The 18,182-nt window shown below is 43.8% G+C and overlaps 1 protein-coding gene across 3 annotated transcripts; it reads left to right on the forward strand.

The window, feature by feature from the left end:
- Window positions 1-425: 425 nt before the first annotated feature.
- On the forward strand, window positions 426-14,581 carry AKTIP (AKT interacting protein). Of its 3 annotated transcripts, none has more exons than XM_084533065.1 (10): window positions 426-587; window positions 5,493-5,606; window positions 6,834-7,039; window positions 8,996-9,060; window positions 9,148-9,248; window positions 10,564-10,652; window positions 10,726-10,824; window positions 11,039-11,146; window positions 11,543-11,603; window positions 13,262-14,581. In XM_084533065.1, the coding sequence occupies exons 2-10, from the start codon at window positions 5,565-5,567 to the stop codon at window positions 13,370-13,372; spliced, it is 882 nt and encodes a 293-aa protein (XP_084389191.1). In that variant the 5' UTR covers window positions 426-587; window positions 5,493-5,564; the 3' UTR covers window positions 13,373-14,581. The 3 variants fall into 3 exon arrangements, with proteins under 3 accessions (XP_084389191.1, XP_084389190.1, XP_084389192.1); XM_084533064.1 differs by lacking the exon at window positions 426-587 and adding an exon at window positions 1,994-2,043; XM_084533066.1 differs by lacking the exon at window positions 426-587 and adding an exon at window positions 1,996-2,043 and having other exon boundaries at window positions 13,265-14,581.
- The last annotated feature ends 3,601 nt before the right edge of the window (window positions 14,582-18,182 follow it).

The following is an 18,182-nucleotide window of genomic DNA, read 5'->3' on the forward strand; positions in this document are numbered from 1 at the left end:
TCAAGGCTTTGAGTTTTTAACAGTGACTATAATTCTGCTTGTTAGCTTTGAAAAAAAGAAAATATATTATTTCACCTTTTGTTTTGGAGGAGGAAAAAAAGGCATGTTAATACTGATAGTTATCAAGTAAGGTGATGTTTCGTGTAACTATATATGGTATTTTTTCAAAATTCTTTTGTCAGTGTCCCCATAGAACTGCTGGGGATAGCAGTAGGAGAGAAGCATGCATATTTATCTGCAGCTGGCAGCAAAAGCCCTGATCACTTCTTGTCATACAGCATATACAGGCTTTCAGTCAGTAAAGTATTTTCATCCTTCAGCTGTCTTATGGATCACTTTACGCGACTACAGCAGCTGCAGAACACCACCTAGTGGTGCTAAGCACTCCCTCCAGCTAATTAAATACATGGAACTTCCTTCGTGTCTCTTCCATTCAGTTTATTTCTAAAAACTGCAGTCACCACAAGGGGAAATTCTGGCCCAGTCAGAACTATCAGGGTCTTTGCACGCTGGGCAATTAAACATAATAGTGAATATGCCTTACAGGATGCAGCCATCGTGGCCCCCCTTCAGCAGCAGAGCTACAGGTAGGTGCTTGGCAATTTTAGGTTTGGGGTTATGAGGATATGTGCTTTTGGGGTATGATTCTATGTATTGTGGAAAATCTTGGCCAACACCTTTTTCCTATGCTAGCCTGAAGACATTGTTTTAAATTAAATTCCTCCCTGCATTTAGCCTTCTGGGTGAAACAGATATGCAAGTATGCCTAGAAAAAAATGGATTTAAATATGAATGTATAATAATTTGGTTCTCTGTATTTTATAGCTTCTCTCTTCAGTCTCCTGAAAGATTTAAATTGAAGCTGATGAATTTCAAATGAGTCCGTCTCTTATATTTGTCATTTTCCAAGACATTCTTGGCGTGCTTACACAGTAATGAACCTGTAATGCTATTTCAAGCTGATCCAACAAACCTTCAAGATTGTGCACTTCGGACCTAACAAATGTTTATATGTTTTCTTCAACAGATAATGAGATATGGAAATGGAAAAAAAAATGTTTTCTGAGATGATTTTTTCCTAACTTTGGATACAAAGTAAAAAGGAATAGGACTTTTATTAAACTTATTTTCAACAGGCACTAATCCCTAGAAAAAGAAACTTTTTTTCTAAGGTATACAAATAGCACTTTAGGCTAGTCAGTTAAAATACCAATATACATGTAGTATGAAAATCAGTTAAGATTTTCTTAAGTAGAATTCATACAGATCTGGTGTGACTAAGAAGGGAATCCTGACCCCCATGTGATTGTGTACTTCAGCTCATCTCGCAGGACCCATTTAGTCTTAAGTTTATTTGAGGTATTTGATGCCCCGTGCACTGTTACTTAGCGCTGTTCTGGTGTTAGTGCCATAGCCGTGCCTATGTTATGTTTTCACGTAGTTTGCTGGAGGCGTCAAGCTCCAGAAAATGTGTTTGGGTGAGTGTTTCAGAAGCGCAGCAGGGATCACTTTCTTACACCGCCCACTCCGGTGCCCGTGAGGGGCCGGCCCCGCTGCCCGCCCGCCCCCAGCCGCCATTTTGGGGCCCGCACAGTCCCTCAGGCAGGGCCGCCCCAACCCGCCAATCGCATCTCTCCCCGCTCCGCCCCGCCGCCCAATGGGAGAGGCTCGCGTTTCCCAGCCCCCGCCCCGCCGCTCTCTTCCTGCGGCCTGACAGGTGCGTCACCCCCCTCCCATTGGTCCGCCCGCTCTAGACGGACAGCCGCGCGGACCAATCCCCTTCCGAAGGGCGTTCCCCGCAGCACCCTCCGTCCCCACCCGCTGAGGGGAGCGAAGCCGCCCTCATTACCTCACGCAGCGCCCGGCGGCCCCCATTGGCCGCTTTCCCCCTCTTCTCCCCGCCCCCCGGTGACGCCACGGCACGGGAGGGGCTGCGATTGGCTGAGCGCGAGGCCGGGCCCGGCTGTGCGAGGCCGAGGGGCGGGCTTAAAGGGGGGCGGCGGCGGCGGCGGGGCCTGGGCGGCGGGGAGCGGCCGGAGCGCGGTGAGGGCCCGATGGGGAGCGCGGCTTTTAACCAATTTCCTTCTTTTTCACCCCGTTTTTGCCACGGGAGGGAGGGGCGGCGAGCGGGGTGGGGCTCCCCGCGGCCTCGGCGTTGTGGGCAGGGGGGGCCGGGGGGCTCGGGGCGGGCCCCGCCGCTGGGGCCGGGCGCTCCTCACAGGGAACCGCTGGCAGTGGGGTGGCGGTTGGCGGGGGGGGAGAGGGTTTGATCCCCAACGGCTCCGTGCCCCGCAGGCACCGGGGTCCCTTACAGCTGCCCGGGGCAGCAAAGGGGACGTGCGTACAGCCCAGCTGCTGCCGGCCCTCAGCGCGGTCACCCCGTGTGGTGCTGGCGGTGCCGCTGCGGGGTGTGCTGGGGGCGGCAGGTGGCCTGGGCAGCCACGGGAGGGCTTCCACAGTGCGAGTGCGCTATAAAAGCCAGGAAGCCTTACCAAGAAGCAGCATCTGAAGTGGTATCTCTTCACCTTATTCGTGTTTTCAGTTGTTGTAGCAGAAGGCAAATACTAGAGGAAAAGGTGCAGACTGATACAAGGCCCGTGTGAGGAGGGCAGCTCAGCAGCGCAGCTGTGGCGCTCGGCTCCTGAAGCAGCAGAAATCTGTAAAGGCAATGCTGGGCAGCGCGGTGCTCAGCCTCTGTGGGTGATGAGAGGAGCCCGGGTGATCGTTCTGAAGGTGTTCGTGCCTTCCATGTAAAATGAGCAAAGCCAGTGCGTTGGGCTCTGCTGGGAGGCTGCTGCTGCCGGTAGGTGCAGCCCCACAGAGTGCCTTAGCAGCAGGTACCCCTGTGGAAGGCGCTGTAGCCAGGGTGACGCTGGGTGACTGCACTGCCTGGAACCACCCCTGGATGATGCTGGGATTTCGCTCCCGTGGCAGCTGTAAGCCTTCTCCATTCTGGGAAGTAGGATCACCAGGCCAACTGAAACACACCAATAGCCCATTATTTTAATTTTTATCTGTAATGACTTGTAATTAATCTAGGGTAGTAAATTTTTAGGGGCAGGACCTAGCAGTTACAGGCCACGTTTCTTGTGCTGATACCGTGCTCAGCTCCTGTATAGCGTACCTAGAAAGAGTGAGCATGATTCAAAAGAAACCAACTTTGAAACACCTTGAATGGCTTTTTCAGTGACTGTGTGGGAGACTGGCACTCCAAGGCCACCAGTTCGCCATCATCCATAGGATCCTAACAGGAGAGGCTGAGGGCAATGCAACATGTTAAGGGAAACGCTGTGTATCGCTTGTTACTGGGGGGCAGCTGGCTGAAGGAGCTCTGTGCAGGATCCTCTCTGGAAGCTATTCTGTATTCTAACTAGGGCTAAAGTAACGCTTTATTTGGAGATGAAACTGGTTCTTAATAGCTTGTAAATAGGCATCTCTGTAATGCAAAGCGTTTCAGCAGAGCTGGGAGCGTACTGAGCACGTATGGCTGCTTTCTGCAAGGTGGAGTCAGTGACGGAACTGCATCCAGCAGTTATCACGCTTCCAGATCAATTCCTGTCTTGCTGGTAGTAGGTTGGGCTGGTCTTTATGTACATACCTTGTTCCGTGTCCTTTTTGGCTCCTGTGTCTCAGCTCTTGTTCTGGAATAGGGCAGTTTGTGTTAGTCCTCAAAGAAAAAAAAAAATTCCCCCAAACCCATAAAGTAATCACTCCAGGTTCCAGCTAATTGTTTTCAGACCTGCACCTCAGCTCCCAGCAGTTTGCTCGTGTCAGAGCCGGGCCCTTTGTGCGTCAGTTCCTCCACCCTCAGGTCACGCTGAAGGTCCCCAAGGAAATCTCTTGTCTTTTGGTAGCCGAGCATCTCGCTCTTGTAGTCTGGCTGGGTTTTGGGTAAGAGGAAGGGCCTGTGGCATGGCCCTCTGGCAGGGCTCTGCCTTCCAGACAGGGGATGGGGAAAGGTGAAAACATCTGCTGTCCCACTGCTGTCCCAGAGCGTGCCCCTGTTCTGCCCCTCTGTTTTTGCTGGCTCGGAGCGATGCGTCTCTCTGGCTGCTGAAGAGGAAAAATATCTGGAGGAATCGTGTCCTGGAATGTTTGCCTCAGATGCTTTGGGGCTGGGAGACTGAATTAATTTTTATCGCTTTCCTGAATGGTGCTTGCAATTTTTTACTGCTGGGCTGCTCAGTATCTAGATGGCTGTAGTTAGATAACTGCATTTGATATCAGTTTCTTTTAAACATTTGCACAGCTAAGATTTATTTTTTTTTTCTGACAAATAGTCTGGCTTAGTTCTTTTTTTTCTTTTAACAAGGTTAGCTTTGATTGTCTTAGGAAGAGTCTGGATCTTAACGTTATCATTTTCTCTATAAACTGTTCAAAGCAATGCGTGAACAGGTGGTGGTGACTTGCGTGCTGTAGAAAACACTTGGTGTTGACCTCAATATAACTTGTGCTGTCCTGTCTTTGTCTCTCTCATCCTCTGAATTGTCTTGGTTAGTGTTTTTATGATTCCATATTAAAGAAATCAAGCAAAATGTACTGTCTCAAAACTTACTGTAGTGAGAAAGGGTGGGGTGGGAGGTGGAATATTGGAAACCAGGAGGACTGGAATAAAAAAAAAAAAAAAAAGAGGAGTAGAGGAAACAGGCAGTGCCAGATGAGGTGGTGTAGGCGAGAGAGCTCTTGCACAAACAATAACAAGACATTTTTTTTAAGAGGGGGGAAAAAAAAAGACTTCTGGAGTTTATACCCAAAGGGGAGCTGTGCGAATGGCTTGAACAGACGAAACACCGAAACTCCAAATACTGCTGAAGTGCTTGTAATTGAACTGCTGATCTAATGAGCATTAAGCTTAGTGCTCATAATGAGCCCATTAAATAGCTACAGAAAATCTTCTGTGTTCTGTGGCTTTGTCTGTTCCTGGCAGGGCACCAATGCAGATGAAAGCAGAATGACACATACGTAATGCAGGCTCCATGGGAGGATCATCTCGTGCCCTGGGAATGGCAGTGATTTTTCAGGCTGGAGTGCCTCTGAAACCTGCAGAGTGTGCAGTGTGTGCGAGGGACAGCCCTTGGCCATGCTGTGAGAGTGAGCTGTTGTAGAGCTGTCCGATGCTGGGTGTGAACGCTGAAGTGATAACTTTCAGCATTTGTGTGTGCAGAGGATCTGTATTGACTGTGCTGAGCCAATAGATGGTCTTTGGCAGTTGGCAAGACAAAGAATATGCTGCAGTCTTTCTTAGAATATTGTTTTAGCAGGAAGAAGGGAGGCGTTCAAGTGCAAAAATGCTGTGTAGGCAGCTATAGTACTGTCCTGGAGTCTAATCAATAATAGAGCTCTGGTGATTTTATCTACCGTTGGTCTTAACTTCAAGAAGCTCTCTTCTTTTACAGCAACATAAAGCTGGGTGCAAAATTAGATCTGAATCCTATTTATATATTGAGTCCTGTTTATCTGTAAGGATGCACACTCATTCTGTGTATTTTTAGGGTGTAAACCAGAGAAGCCTGACGAAACGGAAGACACTGAAAAATTGCAGTCCTTTATTTGGAATACACGTTATGAACCCTTTCTGGAGCATGTCTACAAGTTCTGTGCGCAAGGTAGATATAATGAGTGGGTGATCTAAGGTGTTAAATCCTGAGGGCTGGGATTGCCTTCAATAAAAGGGTCAGCTGGCTGTGACTTGCAGGAATTGGAATGTGCCTGTGAACGGAGCCTTCTCCAGAACTCACTGCAATGACTTGTCTTATCTGAAGCATTTTCAAGTAGGAAAGACAAATACGTGCAAATAGTTTAAGGACTTGCTGCTTATGACATTTTTTACCGTCTTAAGTAGACTTTAGTCAGGTATTGCATGTGCAGTGAGCACTGGCAAAACTGCATTTCTAATGCTGTTACTTGCTACATGAGACTTTGTCTAAAAGCACAGCACTTTGAAGGTTATTTGCTTCTCAGGTTTTCATTACTAGAGAAAATTCTATAACTTGGTTGATGGTGCTCAAGGCATAGGTATTGCTACTGGCCCAAGTCTCAAGCATTTCGAAACGCTATCCCCTAAATGGTGAGCAGCACAGCCTAGTCACGGGTCTGTAACCTGCAGGTGTGTCCTGGCAGCCTGCGGAATGATTTTGAGGTCTGTACCTAATAGCGATCTCTAGCAGCGTAGCAGTGACCCACTACGTAGAACAGTCTGTGTGTGTGTGTATATATGTACATCTGTGAAACGACATAGGCATAAAAAGGTTGTTAGAGCAAAATTACTTAACCTGGGCTCGATGTCACTGTCAGCCAGTGATTCTCCCACAGCAGGAGCAGGCTGCACAATCAGTGCCAAGTGGGATGTTTGTCTTCACGTATGTCACTTCCCACCTGTGCTAAGTTTTCCATAGAAAGCTCTGATTTCTTCTCAGCTTTACTACGGTACTTCTCAGAGACTCTTCAAAGTCATAGACTTTGAAGTCTATGAATGTGAGGATGCGCGTCAGTGGAAGTGACTTACCTTGATGTGCTGGAAATAGCCTGACTTTAAGCTGATGGTATATATTACCTGCTTCGAGTTCCTAAATAAGTACAAACCTCCGTGTCCTAATCTGCAGATTTCCAACCTAGCCTTGATTGCTTTTGCACTTACAGTCTGGGTTTGAATTGAATAAAAATTTATATAAAAACAAAACAAACCCAAGATCACTAAAAAAAAATTTAAAAAAATCTCATCGGCCAAACTTGTAATTACTAAGGGCGGGTTTAAGCCTGTGTTAAAATATGTTCCTATGTTAAATACTTTGAATTCCAACCTCTAATGCCCTGGTTCTGTTTTAATATAACAGAGACCCGAAGCTGAAGAGAAAACTTTGACTGGAGAGCTGAGAACCAGTCCTCCACGAACCTCTACGAAGAAACAGTTACCTTCTATCCCAAAGAACGCTGTGCCAATAACCAAGCCTGCCTCCCCTGCCGCGTCGTCCCAATCGACAAATGGAACACATGCTTCTTACGGGCCTTTTTATTTGGAGTATTCCCTCCTAGCAGAATTGTGGGTTTTCGCTATTTTTTTTCTGTTATAGGTTACTGGGTGTATGCTTCAGTGAAAAAATAACTTGTAGGGGTCTAGTGCTTGTGTGGTGTCTGCCACAGCCCCTAAAGAATGCAGTAAAACTCTGTGCTACACCAAATTCTTCCGGAGCAGCAACCTCCACCTCTTGAGGTGGCAGGGGAGAAAAAGGGATGAAATTTTAAGGGCTGTGTTTAGATGTGATTTTCTGAATTTTAGTATTTCTCAGTCTTCAAGTAAAAACATTTTGGATCTACCAAAGCTGGTCTACCTGACCACGTACCCTCATAGCATTTTGGTCAGAAGTACCTCATTTGTTAAACAATCAATAATACAGAAGCCAGCAGATGTTTAGTAGGAATATGGTTATGAAGGTAGGGCACTGTATAATGGAATTAGGATGTGCAACACTTGAAAGTGCTTATTAAGTGGATATTAGGAGGGCTGTGTGTCTTCCTGTCTTTAATGGTACTTGAGAGGGAGGAGTCACTGCAATTTAAAGAGTTGTTGTTGGATCAGTTTGATCAGTTGCATTTGATCCGGTGTAGTGATGTGCAGAGTGCTGTGGGAGCACACACACAAAGCTGTATGTCTGCAAAACTTACCAGTTATATGGGGTTACTTAAACTGTTTTATGCCATAAAGCTGGAGAGACTTTGTCAGTAGTAGACGTATTGGATTCTCAAGTATGCAGTGCCTTTTGGAATGAAATCCCTGGAGTCCTGATGCAATACTGAGCTTCAGATCTTGCATTTAACCATTAAGTTGAAAGTGAGAACTCTCTAAATGTAAAACGTGGTGTTCAGGCAACTGATTCTGACTTCTTAATTCAAGAAAAATGTCTTTCTTCTGCAGCATGCAAGAATACTTTGTATTCCTCTTGTTTAACAATTTCACGTACAGTATGGAAATAGTTAGCAGAGAGATGTGTTAGTGCTTTTCCATAAGATCATTGTTTACTAGTGCAAGTGTGCTGAGTTTAATTTAATGGGCCAGTATGGCAACTAACTGGAAAATGTATGAAGTGAGTATTTCAGATTATCATTTATGGTATTCAGTAGAATCTGCATACCTTATAACTGTAGCTGATTACATTTAGAAGGAACTTATTGTGTTCAATAATTAGAAAAATGGAAAAAGTAGCACGATTTTTCTCTGCAGTGCTGTTTTTTATCAAATGGAGCTTCCTAAAGGATAAAGGAAGAGGGAGAAAACCTTTCCTTAATTCAAGGGTCATTGATGGCTGAAGTAACTGAAGATAATTTGATCATCTTCACAAGAAATGAATTAACAAATAAGTGCAAGTTTACAAAAATGTGTTGGTCCCTACTGTTAATGAGATGCTGTAATCACTTGATGTAGATCTCTAATATACCCAGCCTGTCTTTTCTGTTCTCTGTTACTTTGTTTGGTCTCTTGCCAGTAGGATTCCTGGTTGACCTGCCACATAGTCTTATCTAAAACTGAAAATTTGTTTAAAATTAAAGGTTTGGTACACTTTCAGAATTAACTGGAATTGAGTGCAAGCCTCTGTTCAAAGAAATTTAGTTGCAATCCTTTTTTTACTCTTTACTTTGAAACTGGGAATTCGGTAGAAAAGTGGAAATCACACAGTGCTGAGAAGCATTAAATGCATCTTCTGGGGAAGTAAGTTATTTCCGTTTCTCTGCTTACAGAGAGAAATTATTTCTCAGGAGAAATAATACTTCCTCTTAGTAGCTTCTTAAGTGGAGAGCTAGGAAAAGCAGAGTGAAAGTATATGGTTTTGCTAGTTACCTGCCTCCTCCTCTGAGCAATCAGCCCTTGGGAATTGAGTATAAGTTTGTGGAAGAAGTCTCCTGTTAAACTACTGGCCGTATGTTCTGGCTTTACTGCTGTCAGCTTGCTGTAGGTTTAACGCAGTTGTGGAGCTATTCTAAATACTGATTCTAATTGCAGTACCTTGGTTGTTAAGCAGAAATTGCCAGGTGTCTACGTGCAGCCATCTTACAGATCAGCATTAAGTAAGTTTAAACTTTAACTTTTAAAATTGCAATACATGCTTGTTTTTAAATTCTTCAAATTTCTCAAGAAAACTTTCTCACTTGCAGTGTGGTTTGGAGTAATATTCATAAGACATGGGCTCTACCAGGATGGTGTGTTTAAATTTACTGTCTATATTCCTGATAACTACCCAGATGGAGACTGCCCGGTAAGTGGACATGGTTGTGTGTGTCTTGGGGTTTTCTGGTGCTCTAAGTCCGGCTTCCCATTAAAGCTAATGCACCAGGTAGCTTCTCATTTCATTGAACTAGTTTTGTTCAGTTGGCTGGGCATGTTTGTGAGCCATCTTGTATATATTTCCTAATGTCTGTGGAAGGAAGTTGTTGCTCTGATTACTGAGATTGGTGTAGAGAGAATTCTATGAGCTTAGATTAATTAGAGTATTCAAGTAATCAACCAGTTCTTTACCACAACGTTTGATCTGCTACTTCCTTGGCAAGGAACTTGAAGTTGAAGCACTTAGTGTACAAATTCTGAGTAGCCTATAATGGAACATAAAATGCAGGCTCTTGTGCTGTGCTTGCTACAATGCTGCAGGATTTCTTGCCTGTGTCTGTTTTAAAATGCATTGAAACAAAGAACTAAGAACTTGAGTTGAAAGTTGGTAAAATAGAGGGAAAGGGAATAGATAGTCTGCTGTCCCTTTTTCTTCCCTAGGGAAAAGAATACAAGTTATTACATTCCTGTTAAAAAAAAAAAAAAATCCCCATCAAAACAAAAACACACATGTGGCAATCGGACTCTTTCCAGAGCGGAGCATCCGGCCTTCTTGGCCAGATTTCTTTAACAGGAAGATCAGGGGTGGGTGTATGGAACTGCTGTAGCTGAGAAGGAGTTGCTATGTCAGGAAGCTGTCTGCTTGGTGTCAAGTTTTGTGTGAAGCTGTCACCTTTAAAAGGACAGAATTAGTAGGAATCAGTATCTTGAAAAGATTTTAAAGAAACTCATATGCCTCTCATATATCCATATTCTTTTTACTAGCGTGGGGCTTTCAAACCTTGTTGAAGTATTTTTCTTTTGGAGCAGCACACAAATGCAAGAGGAAACTAACTGTGCACAGCTGAAGACACCATGGTGACATCACAGTTTACTTAAAAATGTGTAGGATAAAAAAAAAAATATTGCTTGTAGTTCAAGTATTTAAAAAGCTTTCAGTCATTAATAGCTGAGGGTTGTTTTTGGCTTTAATCTGATCTTATCTGATATTACCTGTGTTGGCACACAGGATTAGTTTCCTGATTTGGTAGTGAGCATGAAAGAGGACAAGACCCTGCACGTAGCCTGGGTATGTTGGGTTACAGTTTCACAGTTGCTATAAATCACTTTAGGGTGTTTTCCTGTTATCTAGTACTAGTTGATTAGTATTTGGAAGCAACATCTGACTGACCAAAACAAACAAACAACCACCAAAAAACCTTCACCCAATAGTTTTAACGTTAGGATTCTTCTTTTTTCTAACTCAGCGCTTGGTTTTTGATCTGCCTGTCTTCCATCCGCTAGTAGATCCCATGTCTGGTGAACTGGATGTGAAAAGAGCGTTTGCAAAATGGAGGTTAGTGGTAACATTTTGATGGGTAGCTTGAAAGAGGCTCTTTCCCTTCTTCACCATGGTTTGTTCCTTTTAGGCGAAATCATAATCACATATGGCAAGTACTAATGTATGCTCGCAGAGTCTTCTACAAGATTGACACAACTAGTCCTCTGAACCCTGAGGCTGCAGTGCTGTAAGTATCTTCTGTGTTTATAGACATAGTCTCTTAAGAGATTTTTTTGCACAGAAGTGTAGAAACGAGATCTGTACAATCAATTCATGGTCTTTACCTTTGGAGATGGTTGCATTAGAAACTTAATTTGAGGCTTTGCCAAATCTGTCTGTGCTTCCGGAGCAAACTTGTGCTTCTTTGCAGTTAAGTGACATCGCTTATTTCTCTGTTGTAGGTATGAAAAAGATATTCAGCTGTTCAAAAGTAAAGTGGTGGACAGCGTCAAACTATGCAGCAGTCACTTATTTGATCAGCCCAAAATAGAGGATCCCTATGCAATCGTGTAAGTACTGTGAGCAAATTCACCACATCTTAATTTTTTGAGAACAAGTTTTGGTATAATTTTTATTGAAGCCTTTCCCTGCAAACAGATTAAAGTAGGTCGTCCTTTTGTCTTGTATGTTTGTAAGTACCTTAATTATTCCTGTGCTCGTTTCCTTCTGTGTAATATTGAGTAAATCTTAAATAGTGAAACAATGTATTTAATGCTGAAAAGATCCATGCCACTGTGAGTTAAGTTCTCAAGAAATGCATGTTTTAACACTGAAAACTCAGATTTGTAGCCGACTTGAAATTCATCAAACTAGACCAAGGAAAACTGCTGTGTTTTGCTGTACTGCTGCTTTGTGCTTTAGTTTCCAAAACTGTGAGGTAAGAGAGAACTGTACTTTCTCCATAGTTTTTCTCCGTGGAATCCAGCTGTGCACGATGAAGCCAGAGAGAAGATGTTGACTCAGAAGGTATGCACAAAGTCCCAATTCTGACTGTCAAAAGGGCTTGTTGCTTGAAAAGGCAAGGAAGGTTCCGCGTCTCTTTGAGATGAGCACGTACCAGGCAGACCTCACCCCACTCCTTTTCTGTATCTGCAGTCGTGAGGAAACTGGAGTCCTAACTGAGCAGTTATGTCACTGTTCTAACTTCAGTGTGTTAAGCAATGAATTGTTCGGCCAGCTAGAAAGCTTTGTTGGGCTGAGTACAATTGTTGGCAAATTTGGCAGATTTTTTGTTTGGAGATGGAAGGGGAGGGAAGAAGGAGAAAGGAGAGATTTGCTGACTGCCTGTTTAGCTTGTCCTGCATTTGTCACGGTCAGTAGTGCTGCATAACCTGACAGTCCCCACCTTTGTTCTTCTCTGTTGTGGAAAGATGTTTAATTATTTAATCAAAACTTGAAGGCTTTCTTCTCATTGAAACCCTTTCAAGCAGCACAAGCAGAGTACCTTGCTAACGTTTCTGATGCTGCTGTTTCCTAGTAAGGCACTGTCTGCTAATCAAAGGCTGCTTACAGTTGCATCTATCACAAAGCACTCTGATAGGGCAAGAATGTTACAGTTTATGACAGCTTTCACCTGAGCAATACCTGTGATATTTATAATGCCAAGGGGCAGTAACATTCAATGGCCCTTTATCTATGCTGGAGCTGAAGTAGTGATGGTAACTATCTAATGGCTTTTGAGCATATAAACGCACACAGGACCAGAGGGTAGAAGAGGTTTTCTTGTCTTTCTTGGAAATAAAGCCAAATGGAATAAGCCTGCATTCTGAAAAACTTAAGGCTTTAAAAATATTCTCTGAAAACATAGTGTCCCTGTCAATCAATTTATTATTTTTATTTTTCAAATGATTCTTTGCACTAAACAAGAGCTGGCAAACAGCAGTTCTGGGTCTGCCTGGAGTGGCGTGACAAGTCATTGCATTCACTGTGCCTCAGGATTGTGAAATGGTGCCTGGTGGCCTTGTTGGGCTGGCAGGGAGGTGCACTCTGAATGTGTTAGTTAGTGCACGTACGGCACTTCAGTTGTTGGAGTAGTTTGTTGATAGCAAGACCAGCCTGATTTCCATGGCTTAGGAGACTTGTTCCAAAACATCAGTGTAGCTGAGAATCTTCTTTGCCTTCCCTGTAAAAAGAAGTTCCCAAGTCCTGAGTTCTCTCTCTCCCTTCTGCTGCAATCCTGGCTCATTTGGTTATTGTTGTTGTAATTCCTGTACCTCAGGAGCCACGCTGGAGCTGTTAGTGTCGAGCTAATGGCTGACATGTTTTGATTTGGATTGCCTCTTCTTTCTGTAGAACCAAAAAATCTGGCAAATAGCAGTGCAGTGGTGCTGGGTTACGGTTTCCAATCAAAGTGCTCCATCCAAAGAGTATCTCTTAATCTTTACAGTATAATGGGGTAGTAATATGTGAACTAAGACATTAAAACTCTCCTGTGGTGTCAGAGTAGTTCTACAGAAGCCACGCGCATCCAGAGAAATTAAAGCAATAGACTTAATTCTGTTCCTCTTTGAGGAGAGCAAACAATACCACTTTTCAGCTTGTATTTGCCAAACTTAAAATGGGTGGGAGAGGACAAGAGAGTTTGGGGTACCAAATAATTCTGACTTTAATTTTCTTCTACCTAGAAGAAGCCAGAAGATCAGCACTGCAAAAGCATGCATGTTTCTGGCCTCTCATGGGTCAAGCCTGGCTCAGTTCAGCCTTTCAGCAAAGAAGAGAAGACAATGCCTACCTAGCTCTTTTGGACTGTGGTGCACGCAACACTTTCTGCGGGTGGAGGGAATGTAATGGAGGGAGAAACAGCAAAGCAGCAGTTTCCTTCTTGACTATGGATTAGCAAAAACTGAACGGTAGCAGTGACTCCAGTAAACCTGCTTGATGGATTGCTGACTCAACGTTTTACATATGCATTAGGTTTTAAAGGCTTGCCTGGAGTTTGGAAGCATCTCTGAACACTGCAGTACTTCTACCTGAAGACTGTCTAGGGTGGGTAATTCCTCAGGGCTCTGAAATGCCTGGAGGTTTTGGGTTGGTTTTTAAGCTTTTATTTTTTCCCTCCAGGAATAGCAATTTTTTTTCTAAATCTTAAATTGCTGGCAGAAATATTAGCAGGAAATATGATGCCAGAGGTAAGCTGTGTTCATGTAAACTAATATAGCAGAGTTAAACACTATATTTAATGGTTTTAAATACTTTGGTTTCTATTGTAAATATGTTAGAATTTGAAATTGTAAATAGGTGGTTCAATGACTCCATTTAGCACTTTCCAGAGGTAAAACTGAGGATGACACTCAGTGTATGATGTATTATTGATTTGTAAATGGATGTTGTCACTAAAGCACACATTAGTCTGACAGGGTGAAAGCAGAATGTCAGGCTTAGTAGACTTTTATTCCATAAACACTAAAATCCAAGCTTTTAACGGTGGTCTCTTGAGCTAATAAAATCTTAGATGATTTTAGATTCCTTAGGTGGCCACACTGAAGGAATTACTAGGATAGCTCGACTAATGTGTGTTAATAGTGACACCTTAAGAAAATAAAAAGAAATGATGATCTTGCTTTTGTCCCTCTGTTCATCTGTACTCTAGACACTTAGCAAAGACTGGCACTGGAGTGGAAGCACCTGGCTGCACAAGTACTTGCAGGCACCCTGTTACGTTCTGCAGAGACTGGTTGAACAGTTTGGTTCCACATCTAGGAAAACATTTTAAAGCTGGTGTAAGCTTAGGACAGAGTCTTTTTGTTTCCACAAGTCTTCCTAGCGTCATAACCCAGCAAAATGTCTTATTCTTGTCTAACAGGATTTTCCTATAGCTTCAGTACTTGTGATGCCAGCCTCTTACAGCTGCCGTGCTTTTCCTTTAACTCCTCATACCTGTACTGATGGCAGTAGTGCAACAAACATGTTACTGGTGACTTCATGTATAAATACGATGCAAGCTTTTGTTTTTCTTTGTTGTTTTTGTCTGACAGAAGCTACATCCACATGTCCTATAACAGGCTTTCTAATTTTTGAGAACAAATCCTTAGTTTTTAAGGAAAGGTATGATGAACTCACAAGTAATATGTTACAATATACCAAACGATTAACTTAATGTGCTGGTAAGGGTGACTTGCGTGGTTTCTATAGTGTTATATGAATTAAGTAATTATTCTCCTCCAGGTAATGCTGAAGCCTTAATGCATGACGGTGCTTTATGCCTTTTCAAGTTTCTGCCTTTGGGATGCAGTGGTTTCCTGGGGCTGCCTGGAGTGATGCCAGGAGTGCTGGAATTCCTGTTCAGATGAAGAGTGCAGGGGGTATGTGGAGAACAGCAGGCCTCTTAAGGCAACAAAGCGTATCCAAAGGTTCATTCTATGGGGCTGCTCTTCCTTCAATTTCCATAATTTTCAATCATAAAGAGGGTCTGTTACAGGGCCTAGGTTCTTTCTGAAATTTAGTACTTCCATTGGTACTCGTAGTAAGAGAGCCACTCTAAATTGTGTTTCTTTGCTAAACAAATTTGAGGTTAAAGTAAGAGGAACTCAAAGTCTGAGTTACCAGCCAGGTGCTTCTGAAAAAGGTACGTGCAACTGAACTTGGATGCGGCTCTGAAAGCTGTTGGTGCCCCTTTGCATGAGGTGCATATCTATGTAAATGAGGGCAGCCAACTGACACATACTTATTGGCTTCAAATGCACTGCGTTCTGCCTTTGGTTTTCTGTTGTTACAAACTATTGAAAGTGGTGTTCCAAGCGTGCTGGAAACCCTGCGAGTGCTCCCCCTCAGGGGCACTGATGGCACCCCTGGCGTCTCCTGGGCCAGGCTGGCCCCTGGCAGCCCCGGGGGCTCCTGGCTTCCCCGCCAGGCACAGCCCTGTGCCTGTCTCCTGCGCCTGTGTCCCCGGGATCTTCGCTGGAGAGGCTGGAGGCCGCGTCCGTCCCTCACAGAAAAGGGTGAGTGAGCGCCGCGAGGCAGCAAGGGGCAGGCAGCCTCCTGCTCGGCCGCCTGCCTCTCCTGCCAGGGAAGAGCGTGCAGGTGGCACGGGACTGGGCTGTAGCTGGGACTGTAGCGTGGGACTTCACTTGTTTGTTGCCACGAGTACTTCTGAAATGTTGAGTGGAAAGGCTGCTGAGCTGCTGCGAGTGGTTGTACACGTGGACTGGGGTCAAAGAAGGCGACTGTCCAAAGTCCCTGTTTTGCGAGAGACTGCTTTGGTGGTTGGGCACGTTTTGCTTTCTTTTTTTTTATTATTTTTCTTTATTTTTTTCGTACTAGCAATTTTAGGAACCTGAAGGCAGTGCACAGGGGGAAGGGCCTTTCTCTCTCTTTCCTGGTGTCTCTTATTTAACGCTGTGTTTGGCAATGGATGTTGTTAGAAGTGGGGCTGCAGGAAGGAGCTCACGTGCAGCTTGCACCTTCCCCAGCACTTCTGCACCCGGGGCATGGGCTGCTCTCAGCCCTGCGCATGGCACAGAGTGCAGCAGTCTGCCAGCTGCCTGACAACTGTCTTAATACTCAGAGAATGTTTTTTCTTGTTGCTCTGGTACCTTTCTCTTGGTTCCCGTGCAGCTGATCTGCTGTGGGGGGAAAAAAATCCTTCATAAGCTTTTCTGGCTGTTATTTGCATTCTAGGGTAGCAATACCTGATAACACTAAACAGGCATTTGTTCCTTTTCACCCCATGCTCTGCTCATGGTGTGTGCTGTCAGTTGTTACCCTTTACAAAATGTGTTTATCCAGTGAAGCGTGGCTGCAGCTTTTCTGCTAGGGAGGCTCTAGAATGGGTCCAGCATACTGAGAGGGGACTTGAAGGCAGTGTTGGACTTGCAGAAACTTGTGAGAGGAACTCTGGATGTCCTTGTAACTCAGTGCAAAGGAAAAATACGGCTCTGTCACTGACCCTGTCGCTTCTGTGTGGCATCAGTGCCCCTACTAGCCTGTGTATCTCAGACTCTGATGGGCTGAGGAATTGCAAGTGTGTTGGAATTGTCACAGCTCTGTTGGAACTTGATTAGGAGACAGAAATGGAGTAACTGATTGGAAAGCTGATCTTGTATTGCAAGGAAAGTGGTGGTATGGTTTTGTTTCACGGAAAATGCATGGGGAACGTGTTTTGAGAGCCCAGGCACCAGCCTGCAGTGAAGCTGCTAAAACACTGTGAGCATTAAGTGTCTTGCTGCTGTTTGTTTTACGCTTTTCTGGGGAATTGAGTTTTAAATGCTTCCAACTCAGTTTGTGAAAGGTTCAGTGAAACAGAGACATGGGCCTGGAATTTTGGCTGAGCACAATGTGCCAGCTAGGCAGGGAGACAGAACCAGTGCTAAACTGGCAGGTGATGGTTTTTATCTATTTATATTATATTATTCAGAAGGCTCTGTAATAAATCACTGACTTGCAAATTTCCTAAGCCACTTAATTGAAGGACGTGCTTAGAAGTTTAATCCCTTCTAATTTTGGGCTGCTCTTTTATTTCAGCTGCAGCAGGATAGACACAAAGCTTAATTCATAGTGCTATGTAAAGCAGAAAATTAATTTTTTCCCCTGAACTACTGGTGGACTGATGGTGTTGGGTGGAGGCAGAGGTAAAGCAATACGGAGCAAATCCATAGCCCACTGGCAACTGGAGATGTGGCTACGATTGTTTTGTGCAGTTGTTGCTGGGGTTTAGAAAACAAAGATTAGTAAAAGCAATGACAAGAAAGGATGATGAAAGGAATTAGTAAAAATGATGGTGGTTTGAGCATGTTTTATCTTTGAGCTGTTATGGACAGCTGTAGGCTGTTACTGGGTTTCTCTCAGTAAAACATTAACAGCAGTTTGCTGATGTGGAAACAATTACATTTATTTAAAGAATGCTGAACTTCTTTAGTTTAGAATAAATAATCTGAATAATCTCCTTTATTTCAGGTTGAAAAAGGGGAGAGAATAACTGGGTTGTCTAGCATGAGCTTGTGTATTAAAAGGAGCTGTTCCAGGAGCAAGTAAAAGGAGCTGTTCCAGGAGCAAGGTAGGCAAGCAAGTACCAAAACTGTACTGCCGATACAAAAGCCTTTTCTCCTTGTTAGCCGTTACAGCTCCTAGTGCCGGTATGTCAACTAATGAGAAATTAACTGAAAAAAGTTGTCCTTGCAATGCTTTGCTGAAGTGGCATTTTGAAAAAACACTTCTAAGTATCGCCTTTACAATTCTGCGTTCCGTAAAGAATGTTTCAGAAAGAGAAATGGAAATTTTAGCCTGCTGGCATAATGATGAAGTCTTGAAGCAAATTGTCTGTAATTGATTGAGATTTTTAAAAAAGACAACGTTCACGTGTGTTTTTCTTTAGAACACCTCTGAAGTAGTTTTAGCTTTTCTTTCAAAGTGTACACTACAGATTGTGCATCTATTATTCTTTGCATCCTAAATTGCTGAGGTTCCTTAACAATCCGGTTTCATAAAGGGATAAAACCAGCAGAAGCTCATGAAGCAGGGCCAGGGCAGCTAACTAAATGCAGAGAAAAACCAGTACATAGTTGTAAAAATAGCACCTGGCTGCTGCTGGTCCAGACAGCTCTTAACTTG

Source organism: Aythya ferina, assembly GCF_964211825.1.
Source record: "Aythya ferina genome assembly, chromosome: 12".
In the NCBI taxonomy this organism is placed as follows: Eukaryota; Metazoa; Chordata; class Aves; order Anseriformes; family Anatidae; genus Aythya; species Aythya ferina.

What these genes read in the sequence shown, in the direction of transcription:
- AKTIP (XM_084533065.1), top strand. Translation starts at nt 5,565, where the DNA reads ATGAACCCTTTCTGGAGCATGTCTACAAGTTCTGTGCGCAAG. An exon ending in CTACAAGTTCTGTGCGCAAG is followed by an intron (nt 5,607 to 6,833) that starts GTAGATATAATG and finishes TTAATATAACAG; the next exon opens with AGACCCGAAGCTGAAGAGAA. An exon ending in ATCTTACAGATCAGCATTAA is followed by an intron (nt 9,061 to 9,147) that starts GTAAGTTTAAAC and finishes TCTCACTTGCAG; the next exon opens with TGTGGTTTGGAGTAATATTC.